Source organism: Colossoma macropomum, unplaced genomic scaffold (assembly GCF_904425465.1).
Source record: "Colossoma macropomum unplaced genomic scaffold, Colossoma_macropomum, whole genome shotgun sequence".
Taxonomy (NCBI): domain Eukaryota; kingdom Metazoa; phylum Chordata; class Actinopteri; order Characiformes; family Serrasalmidae; genus Colossoma; species Colossoma macropomum.
The window spans coordinates 23,634,201-23,655,281 of NW_023494789.1; the positions used below are offsets into that span (position 1 = coordinate 23,634,201).

A 21,081-nucleotide genomic window follows, 5' to 3' on the forward strand; every position below is an offset into this window, starting at 1 on the left:
GAATGGGATTCATAAAAGCTCCTGTGGGTGTGATGTGTAGGTGTCCCAATACTTTTGTCCATGTAGTGTATACATATGCACACAAACAAACAGTATCTCACAGCTGAACTGACTTCCTCAGTCAAGAAAGAGTTCACGGTTAGCCTGTAATGCTATATCCTGGCTGCTAGTTGTCGTTTATGATTAGCATTTTTGAAAAGTCAAATGTGCACATTTTACTTCTTACCGCACTGAATCAGCCAAGACGTCTGACAAAAGTACATCTAATCATGCAATGAGTGTGTTTACATTATCTGATTTCTGCAGTTTTCAGATTAGAAGGTAAATAATCTTAAATTAAGGTTACAGCACTCTCAACAGGAGAAATACTAGATTTATGAGTTATATTTAAGATAATTTTAGTAGACAAGATACAGTTTTTTGGTGTGCGTCTGCTTTTTGGATGATTTTTTTTCTGTAATAAAAGCCAAAAACAAAAGACAATGTCAGTATCACCAGAAGAACCCACCATCATCAGATCTGTTACATAACAGCGATCCGCCTGATCAGACATGACGGTCTAATGCCTGTGTGTGTGCTCCAGGGATTTCATACCACCGGCTGGTGAGAGAGGAACAGGGCCTTGCTGCCTCCACTCACGGCAGCAGAACCATGTGAGTGTCTCTGTTGTCTGTGTTTTTCGTGTTTAGGCAGGAAATCCTGCTGCGGCCGTTAGAGCCCGGCCCTCTCTGCGGTCAGAAACGATTCAGCTTCCTGTCTCAGTTCTTAGATTGCGCCCAAGAGTGGCTGTTAGCCAAGCCTTCACTGCTGACTTGTTTGTTTGTTTGCTTGTTTGTTTGGAATGACTTATTACCTTAATAACCTCTGCTGTTTTATATACAGTAATATTACATTTAAATGGTAAATATTTGATGCAAAATCAAAGCAAAATGCAAATTCACTGTTGCAAAATGTTATAGAATATTATGATTTATATCGCTGTTGTCAGAGCAAAACCTTGTATCTCCAAAATGGTAACTTTACAGGAGAACAAAAAACATACTTTACTTTTAATGTAAGGCAACGGAACCAGATTTTTTTCCAAGTAAGTTTCTTCATGAAATTTACACACAGTGTAAAGGGCAGCAGTCATTTTGAAATTATGTCAAAAACTGAAAAATGGAGATACGAGGTTTTGTTCAGACAGCAGTGATATGTTCTTATTAGACATAAGTATTTCAGGAGCAAGAATAGATCATTAATGAATTATGATTATATTTTATTGTCATATTATCTGCCACTCTTTTACATATATGAGGCATTCTGCGTATTAATGTTATCACGTTTTTGCCATTTTACATTAATTTTATTAGTTTCATACACCTTCTCGTCATTTTAGGACATCTAACATTTTCTTCATTTGTACATCTGCCTAATAATTAGGCATAATAATTAAATCAAATTAGAGCACTTTCATGCATTTATCTGCTACAAAAGTGTTTATATATTATTAATAATGTTAAAAAGTGAATTAAAAACACCAGTGTTGTGATTACATTTGAAGATTGGCCTGCATTATTAAGACCTAAATTATTCACGTCTGTTTACCTGGCATGCTTTTGCCCACAGGCTGTTATTGATGTTTTGATTTCCTGTGTTCTATCAGACATAATGGAACGCCCAGTTCTGATGTTTTTCTCTGGTTTCTGTGCATGTTTCTTCAGAACGGTGTTGTTGCTGAACCCGGCGGATGTTCCTGCAGCGTTTCTCTCGGTGTTGAAGCAGCTGGGTGGAGCTGAGGTTTCCCACAGAGACGCCAGCATCACCCTCATTAAACACGCCTTTCAGTCCACACTGGGTGCCAAATACCCCCTGACCGCCATACACACAGCACTGCAGGTATACACACGCCCTAATACACACTACACCACATACACGCACCGGCCACTTTATCAGATACACCTCTCTTGAGGCTCCACCTTGCTGGTTAGAGACCTGTGTAAAAGTGTTTCTAATATAGTGTCCAGTTAGAGGAAGCAGAAGGTGTGTGTTTCTAATAAAGTGGCCAGTGAGTGGAATCACAAGATAGTTGTTTCTAATAAAGTGGCCAGTTAGAGGAAGCAGAAGGTAGGTGTTCCTAATAAAGTGGCCTGTGAGTAGAAGCACAATGTGAGTGTTTCTAATAATGTGGCCAGTGAGTCGAGGCACATGCTTGGTGTTTCTAATAAAGTGGCCGGTAACTAGAAGCACAAGGTATGTGTTTCTAATAAAGTGACCAGTTAGAGGAAGCAGAAGGTGGGTGTTTCTAATAAATTGGCCAGTGAGTAGAAGTAGAATGTAGGTGTTTCTCGTAAACTGGCCAGTTAGTGAAACAGAAGTTGGATGTTTCTAATAAAGGGGCCAGTTAGTGGAAGCTCAAAGTATATGTTTCTAATAAAGTGGCCAGTGAGTAGAAGCACAAAGTAGGTGTTTCTAATGAAGTGGCCACTGAGTCGAGGCACATGGTTGGTTTTTCTAATAAAGTGGCCAGTAATTAGAAGCACAAGGTAGGTGTTTCTAATAAAGTGGCCAGTGAGTGGAAGCAGAAGGTGGATGTTTCTAATAAAGTGGCCAGTTAGTGGAAGCTAAAAGTAGGTGCTTCTAATAAAGTAGGTAGGTAGGTGTTAAATTTGTGGTGTAAATTATTTTGTACATTAATAACTGCAAGAACTGTGAATATATCCCAACCAATCAGATTTCAGAACTAGGAGTTATACAAAAATGTAATAATTGTGAGTCTTTCTGCAGTCTCTCGGTGAAGAGGAGTTGGCTCAGACTCTGTCGTCTGTAACGGAGCTGTTGGAGTGCGCAGCAGCGATGGCAGATGTGAGTACGGCTCGAGCTTGTGTAGCACAGCGCCTGGAGGAAGTGTGGGAAAAACTCAAGATCCCAGCATGCAGCAGCAGGAACACAGATGGTAAGTGATGAGTGAAATCTTATGAGCTCTAAAGGCTAAATGTGTTATTTGTTTTAGTTTTATAAAAGTTAAAAGTTAAGGTCCCAATCAAGTGATGATTCATATTAAGTGCTGTGTGTCTGCAGGGATGCTGCAGATTCTGAGGTTGCCTACAGCCAAGTGCTACACCATCGACTGGGACACGGATAACTTTGGTAAGAATCCCGAGTCGTATTCGACAGTTTCTCATTAGGTTGAATGAACAACTGGCTCTAAATGTAGATATTGTAATATAAACTGAGTCTGTTCTACAGTTTCTCATTAGGTTGAATGAATAACTGACTCTAAATGTAGATATTGTAATATAAACTGAGTCTCTTCTACAGTTTCTCATTAGGTTGAATGAACAACTGGCTCTAAATGTAGATATTGTAATATAAACTGAGTCTGTTCTACAGTTTCTCATTAGGTTGAATGAATAACTGACACTAAATGTAGATATTGTGATATAATCTTTAGGAAAAAAGGGCAATAAATATATATATTGTTTTGGCTACTACATCTTGGACTGTGTAGACGACCCACATATGACAACACAATTGGCCTCGAACACTCCAGCAAGAGACAAACGTGGGGAAAGACGTAAACTTGTTGCCTGATAGTGTGAATGTACAGTCACTCTTTCCGTCTCTTACTCTCCACAGACGTCCTGACCAAGCTTTTGGAATCGGAGCCTGATCTGGTCTCCCAGCAGACCTCTGAAGGTGCGGTTGAGGAGGACGAAGATGATGAAGACGCGGATGAAGATGAGGATCTTGAGGAGATGGAGGATTTCACGTCTCTTGGCTATGTGGACCCGCGAGCATCTATGTTCTCCACTGTGTCGTCTCTGTCCACCGCTTCCAAGGACTCAATGTTCTCCACTTATTCCGTGGCCTCCTCTGAATGTTCTCCGCTCTCCACACTCTCCTCTTCCTCCCAGGCTTCAGGAACTGACAGTGATTTTTGTGAGGATGTGGAGGAGGAATCTCCCGTTCCCCCCGTGCTGGGAAAGCCAAAAAGTTCCGCCGGGTTCTCCAAGCGCCTTTCGCGCCTCTTTAAGCCGCGAAGCAGCCACTCGCTGTGCCGCGCCAAAAGCCTGGGAAACGCAGAGGCCAAAGACATCCTGCCATCCGTCCGCTCGAAACGCTCCAACTCTGTTCCCCATCAGGCCTTGATGCGCAGCTCCGAGCTGGGGCTCACCGAGAGCCTCCTGGCGCAGCAGGCCCTGGGCTGTGTACGCTACAGGAGGAGGCCCATCCTCAGCAGCGATGAGGCCGAGGAGCCTGGAGCCGCTCTCCTCAGGGTTCTGGTGTTCGGAGCTGATCACGTGGCCGGGAGGTAAAGGATGAGTCTGAATTTTCACCTTTTTAGATAATAACAAATACTCAAATAGTCCAAACAAATGTCGTGTGTGATGTCACAACACATTTACATATATATATCTACTCAGTCTACAGCAGTTCACCCCCACGCATTCTCAATAAAGTTGCAGTCCAGACTGCTTTTTGATGCACAATACAGGGCAGCCAATCAGAACAGACCTCGTTTACATATATCAGTCTTAAAGGAACAGTAACAAAAACATGTTACATCACAACCGTGAAAATGTTTACAAATGATTGCTAATTTAGCCTACAGCAGTTTCAGCTCATTTTACTTGTGAAGGGGTAAGCCAATCAGAACAGAGTTCATTTACATATAGACAGCCTGTTTAAAGGGAGATTGGGATATCATGTGACCCCACAGTGGGTCCAGAAAAAAAAACAAAAAAAAAGAGATTAAAAATCTATATTAACGACATAAGTGGACTTCAGAGAAAAAAATAAAACACAAGAAAAATGTTGGAACTGTGGGTTCACCAACTTAAGTTTTAATGATACACAGAGTTTCAGGCTGGTGGCGGGGTTTACTGTGAGGTTCGCTTTATTTGTTTAGTTTATTTAAGTGTCATTATTTTAAACAGAAAAGTGTACAAGCTATTATAAGCAACCACAACAGGTGCAGTCAGGCATCTTCAGTGAGAGACATGCATATTAGGTCATTACTGCTACATCTTATTACTGTAGTGTTGTTGTTTTGAGCCATTGTAAACGATAGTGAATTGAAAATATCAATAACAGTTCCATCTGAAATGCTTGTCTGTCCTGCAGGGTGGCCCGGGCGTACAGCAGCCTGCGGAGGAGAGAGAGGGACTATCCGAGGCTCAGCAGGGCCTTCAGGCTTCGATTCTTCTTCATTCCTGTCAGGAGAGATCCACCAGGAAATGGAGTGATTAACCAGTTCTCTGCCAGTCCGCTTAAAACCATACAGGTGAAGAGAAAAACAGGCCACATTGAAATACTGTAAAACTTTACTGCTTAGTATATGCTGTTTATAACTCAGTGGTTCCCAAGCCAACCAAACGCCTTTAGAAGGCGGCGCTCAAAGTAAACATCAACAAGCCTCTCCTTGGCACGTGGATGTATGTGTTAGCATGGCTGAAAAGTCCTCCCAAAAAACTCCAGTTAAAAATAAAATAATAATAAAAATTATTTCTTACATGGAAAAAACATACATATAACATACAACAGGTCTGCAAAAAAAAAACTGAAAATGTAAAGCAAAGAAGCCCTGAATATTGTATCAACATTGCACCATTTTGCATTACAGAGCCATTAAACTGTGTGAATATCAGGTTGAGCTCAGCTTTTTTAGTGTTTGACCAGATGAAGCTGAATGTATTTTGTTCCAGTCAGTCTGTAAAGCAATTCATTATATTCTCTTGGTTTCTGGCTGATTCCAATTTGTTGTTCAGACAACCTGTGTTGTTCCACAGGTTGGGAATTTGATGAACTGTCTTTAGAATCAGACCAAACGGGCTGCAGGTCAAATATTATCTCACAGAAGTTATCTAAAATATTAATTCTCTGTTTCTTATATGCGTTTAAGTAGAAACTTAGCAACTGTTAGAGTCGTTACGTAGCAATCAGTGCTCAGCAGAAAAATGTGCTATTATCATGTGACAGTTCTCAACCAATCAGATTGTGTCATCTGTGTTTACTCTTACACTAAAATAAGATGGAAATAGTTTTAGCTGTAGCAGGTGCAGTGTTGTAACCGTGTGTATGAATGTGTAGGATATAAATGCGGACCAGCTGGAGGACAGCACTAACGACATCGCCGCCCTGCTGGGCATGCTGGACCCCTGGTACGAGAGAAACACCCTCTGTCTGCTCGACCTGCCGCTGCACGTGGTGTGTAAGGTGAGTTTTTACACTAACACACACTCGGACTATTTACTGTACTCACACACAGAAGAGGCCATTATATATCATCTGTAATGCTGTTCAGAATAAACATCCTGAGTACAGTTTTTCCAGACAAAATAAAAGTCCTGTAGACTACTGTTTAACAAATTAAGTGTGATGTACAAACTACGGAAGTACTAGATAATTTAAATGATAATCAAATCTTGTGTAAATTACATTATTGGTAAAAAAAAATGATTATTACCCATACTTAAAATGAAGTTCTAGATATTAAGCTAATGAATGACATTGCAAAATACCTCATAATTGTTTGGAGTAATAACTGTTTAGAACAAACAATCTCACACTAAATTTCGCTATAATGTCACACATTTAAGTAGGAAAGTAAATCAGAATCTCCTCCAAGAAGCAGATGAGTTATATGGAGTAAAACGGTGTACAAGTTATAAAGATAGTTTTCTGAATAAACGGTAAGAACCCAGTAGAACCACAGATTCAGTTTAGCTTATAGCTAATAAACATGTACATATTGTATAAGTCTGTGTACTTTATTCATCTACCATGTTACCCAAACTAATTATCTAGTTCTTTGGAGTCAATACCTAGAACCTGTTGGGCATTTCAGTGTAATTTAGTTTGACTACTTTTAAACTTACCATTATGCTACCCAAATTAATTATCTAGTACTTTAGAGTTTGTACCACGTTTGCTTAGAGTATGAGTAATGTATGTGTGTATTACACCTTACAGCAAACATCGAAGCCTGAGCCTGATCTGCTGCAGGATTCAGTAGAGGAAGGTTTGCCCATCCTGGCCGACCTGCTGCTGTACTACTGCAGAAACGCAACACGACCTGCACTCATACAGCTCTACCAGGCAGAGGTGCGCGTACACACACACACACACACACACACCTGCTAGCGCTGCAGTCCAGAACTGCTTAATCTGGTCCTCATATTAGATTCACATTACATTTTGACTCTAACTAAGTGACTGACTCTAAATTCTAGCTGAACATTCACAAAACAGTTCTGTAACATTACTCTCGTTGCTGGATATTTAAATATAAACACTGTCTGTGAACATTTGAACATTGCACATGTATTAAATAATCCTAAATATCTATATAAGAATATTGAGTTTTTCTCTGTTTATAACTGTGTGTAGTGAGTAACTGTGGTTATGAAAGCTCTGTGGTAAATCTAGCTTCTGTCTGAGCTGCTTCATTCTTTTTACAGATAAATCATTATGAAATGTTTTGGTATTTATTTCCTGTAGCTGACACTGGCCGGCGGGGAGACCAGAACCGAAGTGTTTGTCCACTCTTTGGAGCTCGGACACACAGCAGGGACCAGAGCCATCAAAGCTATGGGTAAGCACCAGTAGCCATGCCTACTCCTTAGTGACTATGGCAACATCCAGCAACAGTTAATCACTGTGGCAATGTCCAAAAACAATTATCACCATGTGAACCTTCAATAATAATTAATCACCACAACAACATCCCATAATCTATAATCACCATGCCAGCCTCCAATAACAAGCAGTCAGCATGCTGAACAATAATTACCAATCATCATGCCAACATCTAGTAATAATTAATTACTTTGCCAACATGCAATGACAGTTAATCACCATGGCGATCTTCATAATAATTAATTACCATGGCAACATGCAATAACAGTTAATCACCTTGCTGACCTCCAGTAATAATTAATCACCATGGCAACCTGCAACAACAGTTAATCAACCTGCTGGCCTTCAGTAATAATTAATCACCATGGCAGCATGCAATAACAGTGAATCACCATGGTGACCTCTAATAATAATTAATCACCACGGCAAAATGCGGTAACAGTTAATCACTATGCTGACCTTCAGATGTTTGTGTTTGTTTTGAAAGAACAGTTTAAAATCCATTTACCAAATAAGCAGTAAGTTTCTTTTCTCTTCAGCTTTATTAATCATCTGATATACAGTTTGGTCATATGATTGGAAAATTCTGTTATTTTGCTATGTACACTGCTGACCCTGAGTGAGCCATAATAACAGTGCTGTATTCAAAGCCTCAAACCCTGTCTGTGCACTCTCACCCACTGGCACTGACCTGGCGCTTTCCCACGAGAAACAGCTCCGAAACTCCTGCAGTCTGCGTCTCATGTTCACTCAGTGCAAACTCATCATCTGTGGTCGTCCTGTTTGTTACACAATCACAGCAAACAAAACAAAAAGCTGCTTTTCAGTAGCTAATAGCACTTCATTAGCATTGTGCAGAGATTTAGTGTTAACCACAAAGCATGGTGGTGGCAGATCTTGTTTCCATTCACAGTAATAACATATAGTGACTCAGCAACTCATCCAGATCTCTTAGTAAGAAAAATTGGCTGTAATCTCGGACTTTGTATTTGAGTTAAGCTATCATGAGCCGGGTCTTCTCACTAAACAGCAGAAAATTAGTATTCTGCTATTACTGACCTGTTAGGAGTCTGTTATTAACTTCAGATCACATCTGAATACATGCAGCTTTGGAGAATTCTGACAAAAAGTGGGCAAATTTGACTTAAATCTCTAAAGTCAGCACTACAGAAAGTTTCAAATAACACAGGATGCCAAAAGTAAGACAGTGTAAGTGCAAACTGCTTAAAACAAGTGATTTATTATCACAACTTTCATAACTATATAACTGATGAGACTCTTTTTGTGCCACAAATGTCTTTAAATAAGGGAGAGTACGGGGCATCCCCAACATTCAGTGAAATTCTTACACTACACTCTTAAACGAGTTGGTTCTCCAAGGGTTCTTTAGTAAAGATAGTGGTTCTATATAGAACTATGAACACTCAAAGAAGTATTTGCATGTTTAAATGGTTCTCCGAATGGTGAAATCGTTGTTCAGATTGATGGATAATAGGGGTGGGAATTTCTAGGCACCTCACGATTCGATTTGATTACGATTCAGAGGGCTGCGATGCGATTATAAAACGATTATCAATGCTTGTTTTTTTTCTATATAGCATTTATATTTTCTCACTGTGTGAGCTCAAGTTTTGAGTTCAAGTTTCAAGTTTATTTGTCATTTGCACAACATGTCAGGACATTCATGCATTGAAATGCTTGTGGTGAGGCTCAGCTAATCACTCTACAGAAAGTCAATAAGTAAAAATAAAAATACAAGAAAAACCAACTGAAATATATTAAATATACACAAAATATTCACAAAATATACACAGAACATAGAGACAATTTACATTTTAAAGTGACCAAATAACTCGGCGTTATTGTTATTTAAAGTGACTTGGTACTTTTAAAGCAAAGTATTTGTAATGATCCATAATGAATTTACTTCCAATATCTTTTTTAATAAAACAAATGGAAGTGAACTAGAAGGCTCTCATTCAGTGCTCTTGTTTGGAGCACGAGAAGCTGCTGCTACTCATCTGTGATAAAATGCGCAGTTACAGTGAAATAAGATCCAGTGGTGATGGATGACCACGCAGCACATGTTACAGCTATTCTACCCGTTTTCTTTAGTGATTTTTTCACTTCGGTTTTGGTCTCGTTGTAGAGACGGGGGGGACCGCTGTGTCAGTAAAGTATCTTTGAGACGGGTCATGTGCAACATAGCGCAAAAGCCGTGTTTCGCAACGGCTGAGAACTGCCATGCAGACTGCAGGTCACAAAGCAGCAATGTGTTATTCGCATTTATATGCAGCACAGTTGGTTTCCTGGTACGTTAAATCTGCAACGAGAGACGGTCACACTAAAAAGTGGCGAAGCTGAAGTCGCTTCTCTTTCGAATTCTCCCGTTCCACCTTAAATGGTGCCGCAATTACATTCGGCGCCTCAGTTAGAATTTAAGGTGGAACAGGACAATTCGAACAAGAAGCTGGAGAATAAGAAACGACTTCAGCCTCGTAAAACAGTCGAACGCTGAGAGACATTTAACTGATCAACTTCTGAGGAAAAGTTTTTTGGCGGAGATGGGAGGAAAGCGGCTGTAGCTAAAGCTTAAAGCAGAGCGAAGTAAATCTGCATTTCGTTTATATTGTTTAGTCTATACTAGGACATTAACACATACTGAGACACACTGGACATTAAATGTTGTGGCTCCCAAGATGGTTTGATTTTTGTTGAAAGGACAAAATGTTATCATTTGTGTTGTGACTTCTGATCTAACCTGGCTTTAATGCAGAGGGAGCTGGTCGGATTTCTCACTCATCCAGTTGTGTTTTTGTTACGTGCCGCCACAGACTGTCCGGGCGCTGCACTTTCGCACTTCCAAGTTCCGCCTTTTGCGTTCCGTTAACATTTATATTATAAATTAAATATTTAGAAAATCGATTTTTGACATTTGTGAATCGATTCAGAATCGTTCACGTCCGCACCGCGATGCATCTAAGAATCGATTTTTTTTCTTGCACCCCTAATGGATAATGTGTTGGTTCTTTATAGCGCCAGAAAGGGTTCTTTTAGTGTTACAAGCTTGACATTGTCACATGGTGCTGGTTGGTTCATGGTTCTATATAGAACCACTGTCTTTACTAAAGAACTCTTGAAGTACAATGTACAGCAGCGTGCTCCTATATAGAAACATAAGTATAAACAGACGTATGCAGAGAGCGATCGGGGAGGAGATGAGAGTGATGAAGGTAATTTCTCTTAAAATAAACAACAAAATCTTACAATCAGTGCTGTTTCTGAATATTATCACTTTATGAACTTTTACCAACAAAACAAACGTTTTTCGATGTTTCTGACTGTTTGCAGTAATCTAGGAAATTTGTTGACTGCAGTCCTGCTGCTCTAACCTAACAGTCTGGATGAGTCTCTCGGAGACACACAGTTTTATCAGAGAGAACAGTACTGTACTGCTTGGATATGAGATCATTTCACTGTGTAGGATTCAGTAGTTTGCAGTGAAGATTGTAACAACAGAGTGTGTGTGTGTGTGTGTGTGTGTGTGTGTGCGTTGGTGTTTGTTTTAGGTGCCGCGAGTAAGCGGTTTGGGATAGACGGAGACCGTGAGGCGCTGCCACTCTCTCTGGAGCTCGTTTATAACCAGGTAACATTTACAGTCACATCGTTACACACAGAAATACATTCAGACTTATTACAAAATATAGACCCCAAACAGCTCACTCCCCTCTCTTCTCATTATCCCTCTCTCTCTCTCTCTCTCTCTCTCTCTCTCTCTCTCTCTCACACACACACATTTTCTAAACTGCTTATCTTTCTGGGTCATGGGGCATGTCTCTCTCTCTCTCTCTCTCTCTCTATTTTTCTGTCTCCCTCCCTCTCTTTCTTTCTATCTGTACTTTCTCTCCCACTTTCCACTTTCTCTCTCTGTCTCTCTTTCTCTCTGTCCAATTGTGTCTCCCTTGCTCTCTTTCTGTCCAATTTCTCTCTGTCTCTCTGTTTGCCTGCATCTCCCTCTCTTTCTCTTTCTGTCCTCTCCCTCTCTCTCTTTCTCTCTCTCTCTCTCTCTCTCTCTCTATTTGTTTACTCTCCCTCTTTCCCTCTCTGACTGTCTCACTCTCTTTCTGTCCCCTCTCTCTCTCTCTCTGTCTCTCTCTCTCTCCTCTCTCTCCCCCCACTCTCTTTCACTCTTTGACCGTCTCTCTCTTTCTGTTCTCTCTCTCTCTCTCTTACTCCCTCTCTCTCTCCAGGTGGTTGTCAGTGGTAGAAGTCAGAAGACGAGGGTGGAGAAAGTTTGCACTTCAGTAAATCTGACCAAAGCCTGCAGGAACCCTGAGGAGCTCGGTACGACCTGCTTCACTTACACACCCGGAAGAACAGGATTAAAATAAATGTGTAGTTCTGCTGTGAAGCTCCACCTCCAGAGTCAGCATTCCCTTTTATGCCAGCCCTGCGCAGCAACAACATGGAAAATATACAAAATACAGTAAAAAATACACTCCGTGAAAATGAAAACGTTGTGGAAATGTTCTGCTTTGCTGTTGCGGTGACAGATTTTTGGTCTTATAGAGTTCCAGGCCAGTCAGAGTTTTTGTTGATTCTGTCTGAACTGACTCCTCCAACAGCCAATGAGAACTGTAAACAAAAAAAATGGCGAAAAGTCACTCACGTGTGGAGCAAAGATTTTTAATGAGCTGAGTTTAAGGCACATTCGAGCTTATGTACATTTAAAACTCTAAAAACTTCCAGACTGATCACATTTTTAAATCCATGAGCGTGACTTAAACATTTTTACGTGCCGCTTTTTTACTGTGTCAGTGCAAACAGCAGAGAAAACAGCAGCAGCAGCTCCACGTTTGTTTACCTGCGTCTCGTAATAAAAGGAGAACACCTGAGTTCATGCGAGTTCAGTGAGTTCTGTTTAGTTGAGTAACAGCTTAAAAGTTGAGTAGTGTGTGATTCACAATATTTCAGCCGCCTAAAAAGATCTGCAGAAACTCTGATAGTGTCAGACAGTGTGAGACGTCCAGTCTGCTTAAAATCTGTTAAGACTTTAGAAGTCGTGTAGTGAACCCAAGGCTTTAGAAACAAGCCCAAAAAAAACACAATCCACAACTACCAATATTTGTGAGCAACTTTACTGAAAAATAAGCCCAACGTGGCTTATAATAAGCAAACTTGGCAACAGTGACTGATAGGTGAACACCGAGTGCATTTACATGCACTTAATCCAATAACTGCAGAAAATCGGATTTTGTCAGTAATCCGTTCAACATATTTTCATGCTCTTGGGTAATCAGATAATGGGGAAACTCCAGGTCTACATGAGTCAGACAGTAATCAGATTTCTGCTTTGCAACCAGCCAATGAACTCACGATGTGCCACTTTACCTGAAAATATGAACACACATCATCTAGGAGATGAAGAATATTTAAATCCTTCATTTCATCAAGCACGTGTTTGGATTCAGCGTCATAAGAGTTTACATGCACTGAGAAATCTGATTACTGAGCTAAAATCCAGCTCCAGATTTCTTAATCAGATTTCTAGAACTTAGTATGATCTAAGAAATCAGAGTGTGCTGTTTACATGACCATTTGAATAATCAGATAACCAAAGAAATCTGATCAAGATTGGATTATGAGTGCATGTGCAAACACACTCACTGTAGTATCTAAAAAGTTAATGAGACTGATTAAATGTGATTAATTGATTCATGAATGATTGTTATTGTATGTCCTAGTATGAGTACATCATTTGATTGTAATGCTTGTGTGTGTTGTTTATTCTATGTAGGTTTGTTTATTTATTTTTCTAGATGTGCATTTGCGTTACTGAGTATTAATTTTGTATTTTTACTGCAAACTGTTTTAGAGTGCATCTTCATAGGGGCTGTGGATGAAAACTGAATAACTGGCTCGTCCAGAGAGGTTATGAGGTAGTTATTATTTTCTGGACTGTTATCTTGAGATCATGACTTATTTGTCTTGTGATCTTACGATAAATATTTTCTCAAGATCACAACTTATTTGTCTTCTGATCTCAAGATAACAGAAGTTGTTTTCTTGAGGAAATCTTGAGCACAAGAAAAATAAGGTGTGATCTTGTGAAAGCAACTTTTGTTATCTTGAGATCATAAGACTACAAAGTCATGATCTCAGGGTAACAGTCCAGAAAATTATAACTACACTTTCAAAAAAGATGTTTTTTTAAGGGTTCTTTAGTAAAAACAGTGGCTCTATATAGAACCATGAATGCTCAAAGAACCATGCTTAAAACGTTCTCTGCATAGTGGAATGGTTTCTCAGATTGATGGAGAATGTGTTGTTTTTGAAAATGGTTCTATATAGCATCAAAAAGGGTTCTGCTACTGTTGCGATGTCAAGCTTATAACCACCTTTTTTGATGCTAGAAAGAACTATTTTGTAGTAAAAAACAACACATTGTGCATCTGAAGAACAATTTCATCATGCAGAGAACCATTTAAGCATGAATTGATTCCATATAGAACTTATGGCTCTAAATAGAACCATAGCCTTTACTAAAGAACCCTTGAAGAACCATGTTTAATATGTGTAGGCTAGGCTAATCTGCAGTAGCTTGTACTGTTGATGTTTTAACTTTGAGCTTTCAGAACAAAAAATGACAAAAACATCAAACTGAGTTTATTTGATCTGGAAAGCCTCACATTCTTCTTTTTGTCTTTTGTCTGTGTTTAGATCCTAAAATCGAGTGTCTTCAGCTGACAATGACGGAGGTGCTGAAGAGACAGAACTCTAAATCTAAGAAGAGTTTTAATCAGGTGAGCAGGAAGCCGAGCTGAGCTGCGGTTTAGACAGAAAAACAAAATTAAACCTCTGTACACACAGATACACAGAGATACACACAAACACTCAGGCGCGCTCTGTCTCCTCAGCGCGGTTAGCGTAGCGGTGTCTACCATAACAAGCCTGAAGCGACGGCGCTCGGTTTGATGCGGCGTGTCACAAACAGCGCAGCAGGCCGAGAGCAAAAACGGGCGAAGACTTGTTTTCGTTTGAGCTCATGAACGAAAACAAACGCTCTGAGCTTTTTCTCACGTTTGGTGCTCTTTTTGGTGTCAGCGAGCCGCAGAACTCAGACTGTACTTTCGCTCTGAGTCTGCAGCTTTCGTGGCTTTGGTTTGAGAAAAGAAATGTACTGTGATTAACTAACAGGAAAGAGCATTTTCTTGGTTTAACCCTTAATGCCTGCACCAGAGAAGCAGCTATTTCTGCCTTTTGAGCCTGTTAGTATGGTGATTTCTCAGTGCTGTCAGTGTGTTTACTTTGATTTGTTAAGAGTATAAACTAACAAAACCAACAATTTGTACTTGTTATTCTGTTTGTGCTGCAAACTACATATATATACAAACATATATGTATGTATGTGTGTGTGTGTGTGTGTGTGTGTGTGTCTGTATATATATATATGTATATATACATACACACACATATATATATATATATATATATATATATATATATATATATATATATATATATAAACAACTCCATATTAAATCCATAATATACATTACATACTTGTACTAGTTTGGATTATGAATCATATGCCTTACACTGCCTGGCTTTATTAACCGCTACATGTTGTCATTGTCAGTTTGTGATAATATTTAAATGTGACAACATAATTGCATAATTAATTAAGCAGTTGCACAATATTTTACGTTTGATTTCCATTCAATATGGTCAGGCTTGACTCTGCACTTCTGACTTTTTCTGTTTGTTTACAATGTAAAAAATGACTAAAAAAGTGACGTAAAGGATTAATTTTCTTTCCTGTAAAATGAAAACATAATGGTAAATAATAAACGATCTTAATAAAACATCTCTTCTGCTTTGAAACACTAACGTGGTCTGGACTGCGAGTTTAGAATCTGCACTTTCCACACAGTTCCTCTGCTTGTTTCAATGAGCTACAAATCAGAAATAATTAATATGAAACTACAGCATGATTTTGTTTTATCTGCTGATCACTGTGTGTGTGTTTGTTCTCAGCAACTGAGCACCACTCGGGCAAAAGTGGACAAGGTGCGAGTGAGTGGATCCGGAAACACCACCTTCGCTGTGTGTTTGGATCAGGACGAGAAAAAGATTCTACAGAGCGTGACCCGGTACTGAATCTGTTCTGTTTGTTAGGAACTTCAGTTCTCACTCAGCTTTAGAGAGAGAACCAAATGGCTTTAATCTCACAAACAGCAGAGTTAATATTCAATATCTACTATGAATCATTCAGTATCTACTATAAATTATTGGGTATCTACTATAATTGATTCAGTATCTTACTATGAATTATTCAGTATCTACTATATTGAGTATCTACTATGAATTATTCAGTATTTACTATATTGAGTATCTACTATGAATGATTCAGTAACTGCTAAGAATGATTCAGTATCCACTGTGAATTATTCAGTATCTACTATGAATGATTCAGTAACTGCTACAAATTATTCAGTTTCTACTATGAATGATTCAGTATCTATTATGAATAATTCAGTAAGTGCTACGAATTATTCAGTAATTGCTATGAATGATTCAGTATCTACTATGAATGATTCAGTATCTGCTATGAATAATTCAGTAACTGCAACGAATTATTCAGTATCTACTATAGATTATTTAGTATCTACTATGAATTATTCAGTATCCACTATAAATGTTTCAGTATCTACTATGAATAATTCAGTAACTGCTATGAATTATTCAGTAATTGCTATGAATGATTCAGTATCTACTATGAATTATTAATATCTAATATGAATGATTCAGTATCTGCTATGAATTATTCAGTATCTACTATGAAGGATTCAGTATCTACTATGAATTATTCAGTATCTGCTATGAAATATTCAGTATCTACTATGAATTATTCAGTATCTGCTTTAAGTTATTATATGCTATGAATTATTCGGTATCTTATGAATGATTCTGTATCTACTATGAATTATTCAGTATCTGCTATGAATTATTCAGTATCTGCTTTAAGTTATTATATGCTATGAATTATTCGGTATCTTATGAATGATTCTGTATCTACTATGAATTATTCAGTATCTACTATGAATGATTCAGTATCTGCTATGAATTATTCAGTATCTGTTATGAATTATTCAGTATCTCCTATGAATGATTCAGTAACTGCTACGAATTATTCAGCATCTACTATGAATAATTCAGTATCTACTATGAATTATTCAGTATCTGCTATAAGTTATTCATTATATGCTGTGAATTATTCAGTATCTACTATGAATTATTCAGTATCTGCTATGTATTATTTAATATCAACTATGAATGATTCACTACTAATAAACTAATACAGAAGTTAGATAGTTTTGAGAGTGAGAAATTGAAGTGCTTTGAAGACTTTTTAAAAAGATTTTTTTAGGTACACAGGCATTGCCGCTTTATAGGAAACACCTCTTTTGTAGTTCCACCTTGCAGGTGTGCAGTTAGAGACCGTAGGTCATCTGTTGATGCACAGTTTAAGTTGCTATCCTCTAGACCTTCTTCACTAGTCAGCTTTTGACCACAGAGCTGCTCTTGTCTGGATGTTTTTGGGTGGAGTGTGACACTGACATGTGTACAAACTCCAGCAACACTGCTGTGTCTGATACACTTGTACCAGCACCACACACTACCATGTCAGGGTCTGTGCTGAGAGTGGAATGCCACTCAAATAATATCTGGACAACAGTGGCCCTGTGGTCAGAAACTGACCAATAATGGAGTAGAGGGGCTGATAAACTGTACAGCAACAGATGGACTGTTACTGAACACTTACATAGTGGAGCTGTAAGGTAGGTTTTTCTGATATAGTGGCTACTGAGTGGAAGTACCTTGTAGTCAGCATTATATGAGTGGCCCTTTATAATAAGTCATTAGTTATGATCATTGTGCTTTTTGTTGGCATGTGCTAACTGATGTTGTTTTTGTTTTTTTGTTGTGTGTGTTGTCAGGTGTGAAGTGTCGGTGTGTTATAAACCAGACAGCTGTGCTAACTGGCCGAGGTTCAGAGCTCTGTCCTCTCAGGTCCAGCCTCTGCAGCCCACGTTCTGCTCTCTGCTCTGCCTGCCTATCGCCACCTTTAGTGGACCCCAACCTTAAACCTCTAAACTCCAACCCTGAGTCCCTAAGCCCCATCCCTAAACCTGTAAACCACAACCCTGAAACCTAGTCTTCTACATCCCAGCCCAAAACCTCTAAACTCCAACCCTGAGCCCCTGAACCTGTAAACCATAACCCTGAACCCATAGTCCTCTAAACCCTGAGCCTAAATCTGTAAACCACAACCCTGAACCCATAGTCCTCTAAATCCCAGCCGTAAACCCCTAAATCCTTAATCCTTTAAGGGTTTGAACCCCTATATTCTAACCCAGAACCCCTAAATTTCAACACTGAACCCCTTAAATCCCAACTCTAAATGCCTAGTCCCCTAAACCCCAACCTTGAATCTCTAAACCCCAGCTCTGATCCCTTAGTGCTCTAAACCCTAGCCTGTTATTCTGTCACTTCCTCAGCTCAGGGTGAAATCACTTGAACTGCACACAGAACGGAGCGTTTGGACGCAGCAGCTCTGCTGTGGTGCAAAGTCCTGTTTTTCTGACTCACATACACAACAAAGTGTACACTGTGTGGTCATTTTAATCTACTTAGCTGATTCTTTATGTAGCTCAATTTTAAAGCTCAGGAATAAGTGATGTTCAAAAGTCACGTTTTATCAGGGCACATTCTCCTGCTTTACTGTACCAGACCCGAACCCAGACACGGGCAGGTACCAGAACCGCTCAGGCACCGTGTTTTTAGCTGTGTTTGTTTTTTGTAAATGACATGTATATTTGTATAGTGAATCAGGGTTTTTCAAATAGCAATTTTACATTTTAAGAAAATGTGTTAACTGTTATTAATTCCTGACACAGAAAAAGCCATGACCCCTAATTGTAATTTGGTTGGTTTGGCCAGCAGAGGGCGCTGCTGTCTCATTACTGAGTGCAGTGCGGCCCTTTAAAGTGGGGCTTCCTGACAGTGGGGTCCTATAAAGCGCTTAACGTTAAAAAATAAAGCACACTGCCATGGAGTTTGCACACAAAACACTGAAATCCTTCATGGAGAGTAATACTATCACTGTTTTCAATATGAAAAATCAAGAATTTTGTTTTTATAGGATGACTGCACTGAGTAAAAACTCTCAGTCTGTGAAAATTCTCATGTTTTTACATGTCTCAGGTTTTAGAAACACTTTGTTTGCAACGTTATGTATGTATTATTCTAACTCTACTGGATGTAAATATGTCTTTGGTGTAGTTTGAGGGAATTATTTGAATATGAAAGCACTGGCAGAGGGTTAGTTAAGAGATTTAGCTCAGACAAATGATTAAGAGACGCAACTGCAATAATGTCATGTATTCACAGTAATGAAGTAACAGCAGCCATTTGGATTAACAGCAGTTAGGCTAGTTTTTGTGGCACAGACACTGCATTTTAAAAACTCTCTGGCAGCTGAATGGACGCTCCTAATACGGTACTTTCCAGTCCTAAGGTGCTTTTACTGTGTTTCTATGTTTTTTTAAATTATAACATTTTAATGTATATTACTTGTTACTAAGTGCAAATATCTAATAAAAACCTTTAACACACATATTTCTGTGTTTTTATTCGTATATAGTAAACAAAATCCATTATTATCATTGTGTTATTTCACTTGCTGCAAAAAAATCACTGACTTAAATAGGAAATGTTCACCTGTTTCAAAATTCCACCATTTTTGGGGCTAATAAAGGTCAGACTGACCAATGGGAAAGTGACATTTCTGTTGGACAGTCTTTGCTTTGGGTTTATCGAGCTAATTTCAGATTCTGGGACTTTAAAGTAATATTTGGGCAAAAAATTAACCCAAACACCCCCTTACCTCATGTAGTCAATCATCCAAGAAGTGTTTGGTGTCTGACGTTAGCTTCTTTAGTTTTAGCACTGGATCTATGAGGCTAATCTAGTGAAAGAGGAAGGCAACTAGCATGGTGCTAATCTCATGCTAATCACACACGTTTAAACCTGTGATGTTCATTTATCTCTAATAGACTTGATTATGTGGTTTCTGGCACTGTATGACTCACTGTTATCAAGAAACATGGATTAAAATACATTAGCATAGCTAAAACAGTAGCAACCACCTAGGAGACTGAATTTGTCCATTTTTATAACTGGGAAAAAAACTTAAAACAGCATAGTTTGACACGGCTTGAAGCGCGTGTGATTAATTTGGTGCTCAGTTTGCACAACGCTAATTGGTGGCTATTTCCATTACTTGTTAGCTGCATTAGCCGTGTTAGCATCAGCGCTAAAACTAAAGAAACCAAATTCAGAAACCAAACGTCTTAGCTGATCAACTACATTTGGCTGCGTAAGTTAGATTTTTCGCTTTACAGACATTTTAGTGTAGATACAGAGCAGCAGTGCTGCTCAGTGACCTGCAGAATGACCTTACATCAAACAATGGGGACATTCATTGATTAGCCATTTAAATGACACTTTAACCGGAGAGTTCACATTCCTGAGTACAGGTGAACTCGCACAAGGAAACAGTTGATGTTCAGCTGATGGGCTTTAATAGTAACTGTACAAGGAAGTGCTGTTGTATTATCTTTTATACGTGGTACAAATAAATATTGTACCTCACTGTTTATCCTTGTTCTGTAGCTGCTAGGTATGTTAAGTGGTGTAAATGTGTTTCAATGGTTTTTAGACTTTTTTTCAACCAGCATCAGTAGCACTGTGCCCCTTAAAAGAGAAGTTCAGGCCCCCTTAAACAAGAAATTGACCAATTTTTCAGAACTTATAATAAAATCATTACGGTGTCATTCAGAGTGGTTTGGTGTGAAATGCTCCGTTCTAGAGAAACTTACCGAGTCAGAATTGTTCACAGTGGTGATGATAGGAACCAGACGCCCACCTCTAAAAGCTCCCTTACAGAAAGTTGTTACATGAAATGGTTATGAAAACACTGCCTGATATCTGAGACGTTGTTAGTTTGAGAAACGTTTGGTCTAAAATGTATTTTTAAAATGTATTCATGATGGAGGGATACATGTAAGGCGCTGTGAGGCAAATAGTCCCTTTACAAATGATTATTTCTTTCCCTGGTTTCAACTTTTAAGGGTTTACACAGAGCGCAATGTGCACAAAACAACACAGTCACACTGCCAGCCAGGCCAGAACTGACCCTGTGCTGTTAAAGCAGGTCAGTAGAGTGCGTTTCAGTCAGTGATCTTATATAGGAGGTCAGTTTGAGGGCTACTTGAAGACAGGAGCAGTGTACTAGATTAGCGCAGTGTGCTGCGTGTATGAATGGAATGGGGAAGCAGGCTGTCTTCTAGCAGGAAGTGGCTCAGTATGACAGACTCCCGCTCAAACAAACCCGCA

At 39.1% G+C, this 21,081-nt stretch overlaps 1 protein-coding gene across 1 annotated transcript in view; it reads left to right on the forward strand.

The window, feature by feature from the left end:
• pik3r5 (phosphoinositide-3-kinase, regulatory subunit 5) overlaps positions 1-19,318 on the forward strand; it is a 56,235-nt gene extending 36,917 nt beyond the window's left edge. The window contains exons 6-20 of the mRNA XM_036570608.1: positions 584-653; positions 1,704-1,878; positions 2,767-2,935; positions 3,061-3,129; positions 3,619-4,294; positions 5,107-5,266; positions 6,073-6,198; positions 6,955-7,086; positions 7,483-7,576; positions 11,190-11,266; positions 11,871-11,964; positions 14,341-14,423; positions 15,658-15,773; positions 17,622-17,778; positions 18,065-19,318. Of these exons, the coding sequence (XP_036426501.1) occupies positions 584-653; positions 1,704-1,878; positions 2,767-2,935; positions 3,061-3,129; positions 3,619-4,294; positions 5,107-5,266; positions 6,073-6,198; positions 6,955-7,086; positions 7,483-7,576; positions 11,190-11,266; positions 11,871-11,964; positions 14,341-14,423; positions 15,658-15,773; positions 17,622-17,769 (2,189 nt within the window). The 3' untranslated portion in view covers positions 17,770-17,778; positions 18,065-19,318. The remainder of the gene's footprint in view (positions 1-583; positions 654-1,703; positions 1,879-2,766; positions 2,936-3,060; positions 3,130-3,618; positions 4,295-5,106; positions 5,267-6,072; positions 6,199-6,954; positions 7,087-7,482; positions 7,577-11,189; positions 11,267-11,870; positions 11,965-14,340; positions 14,424-15,657; positions 15,774-17,621; positions 17,779-18,064) is intronic.
• Positions 19,319-21,081: the final 1,763 nt, after the last annotated feature.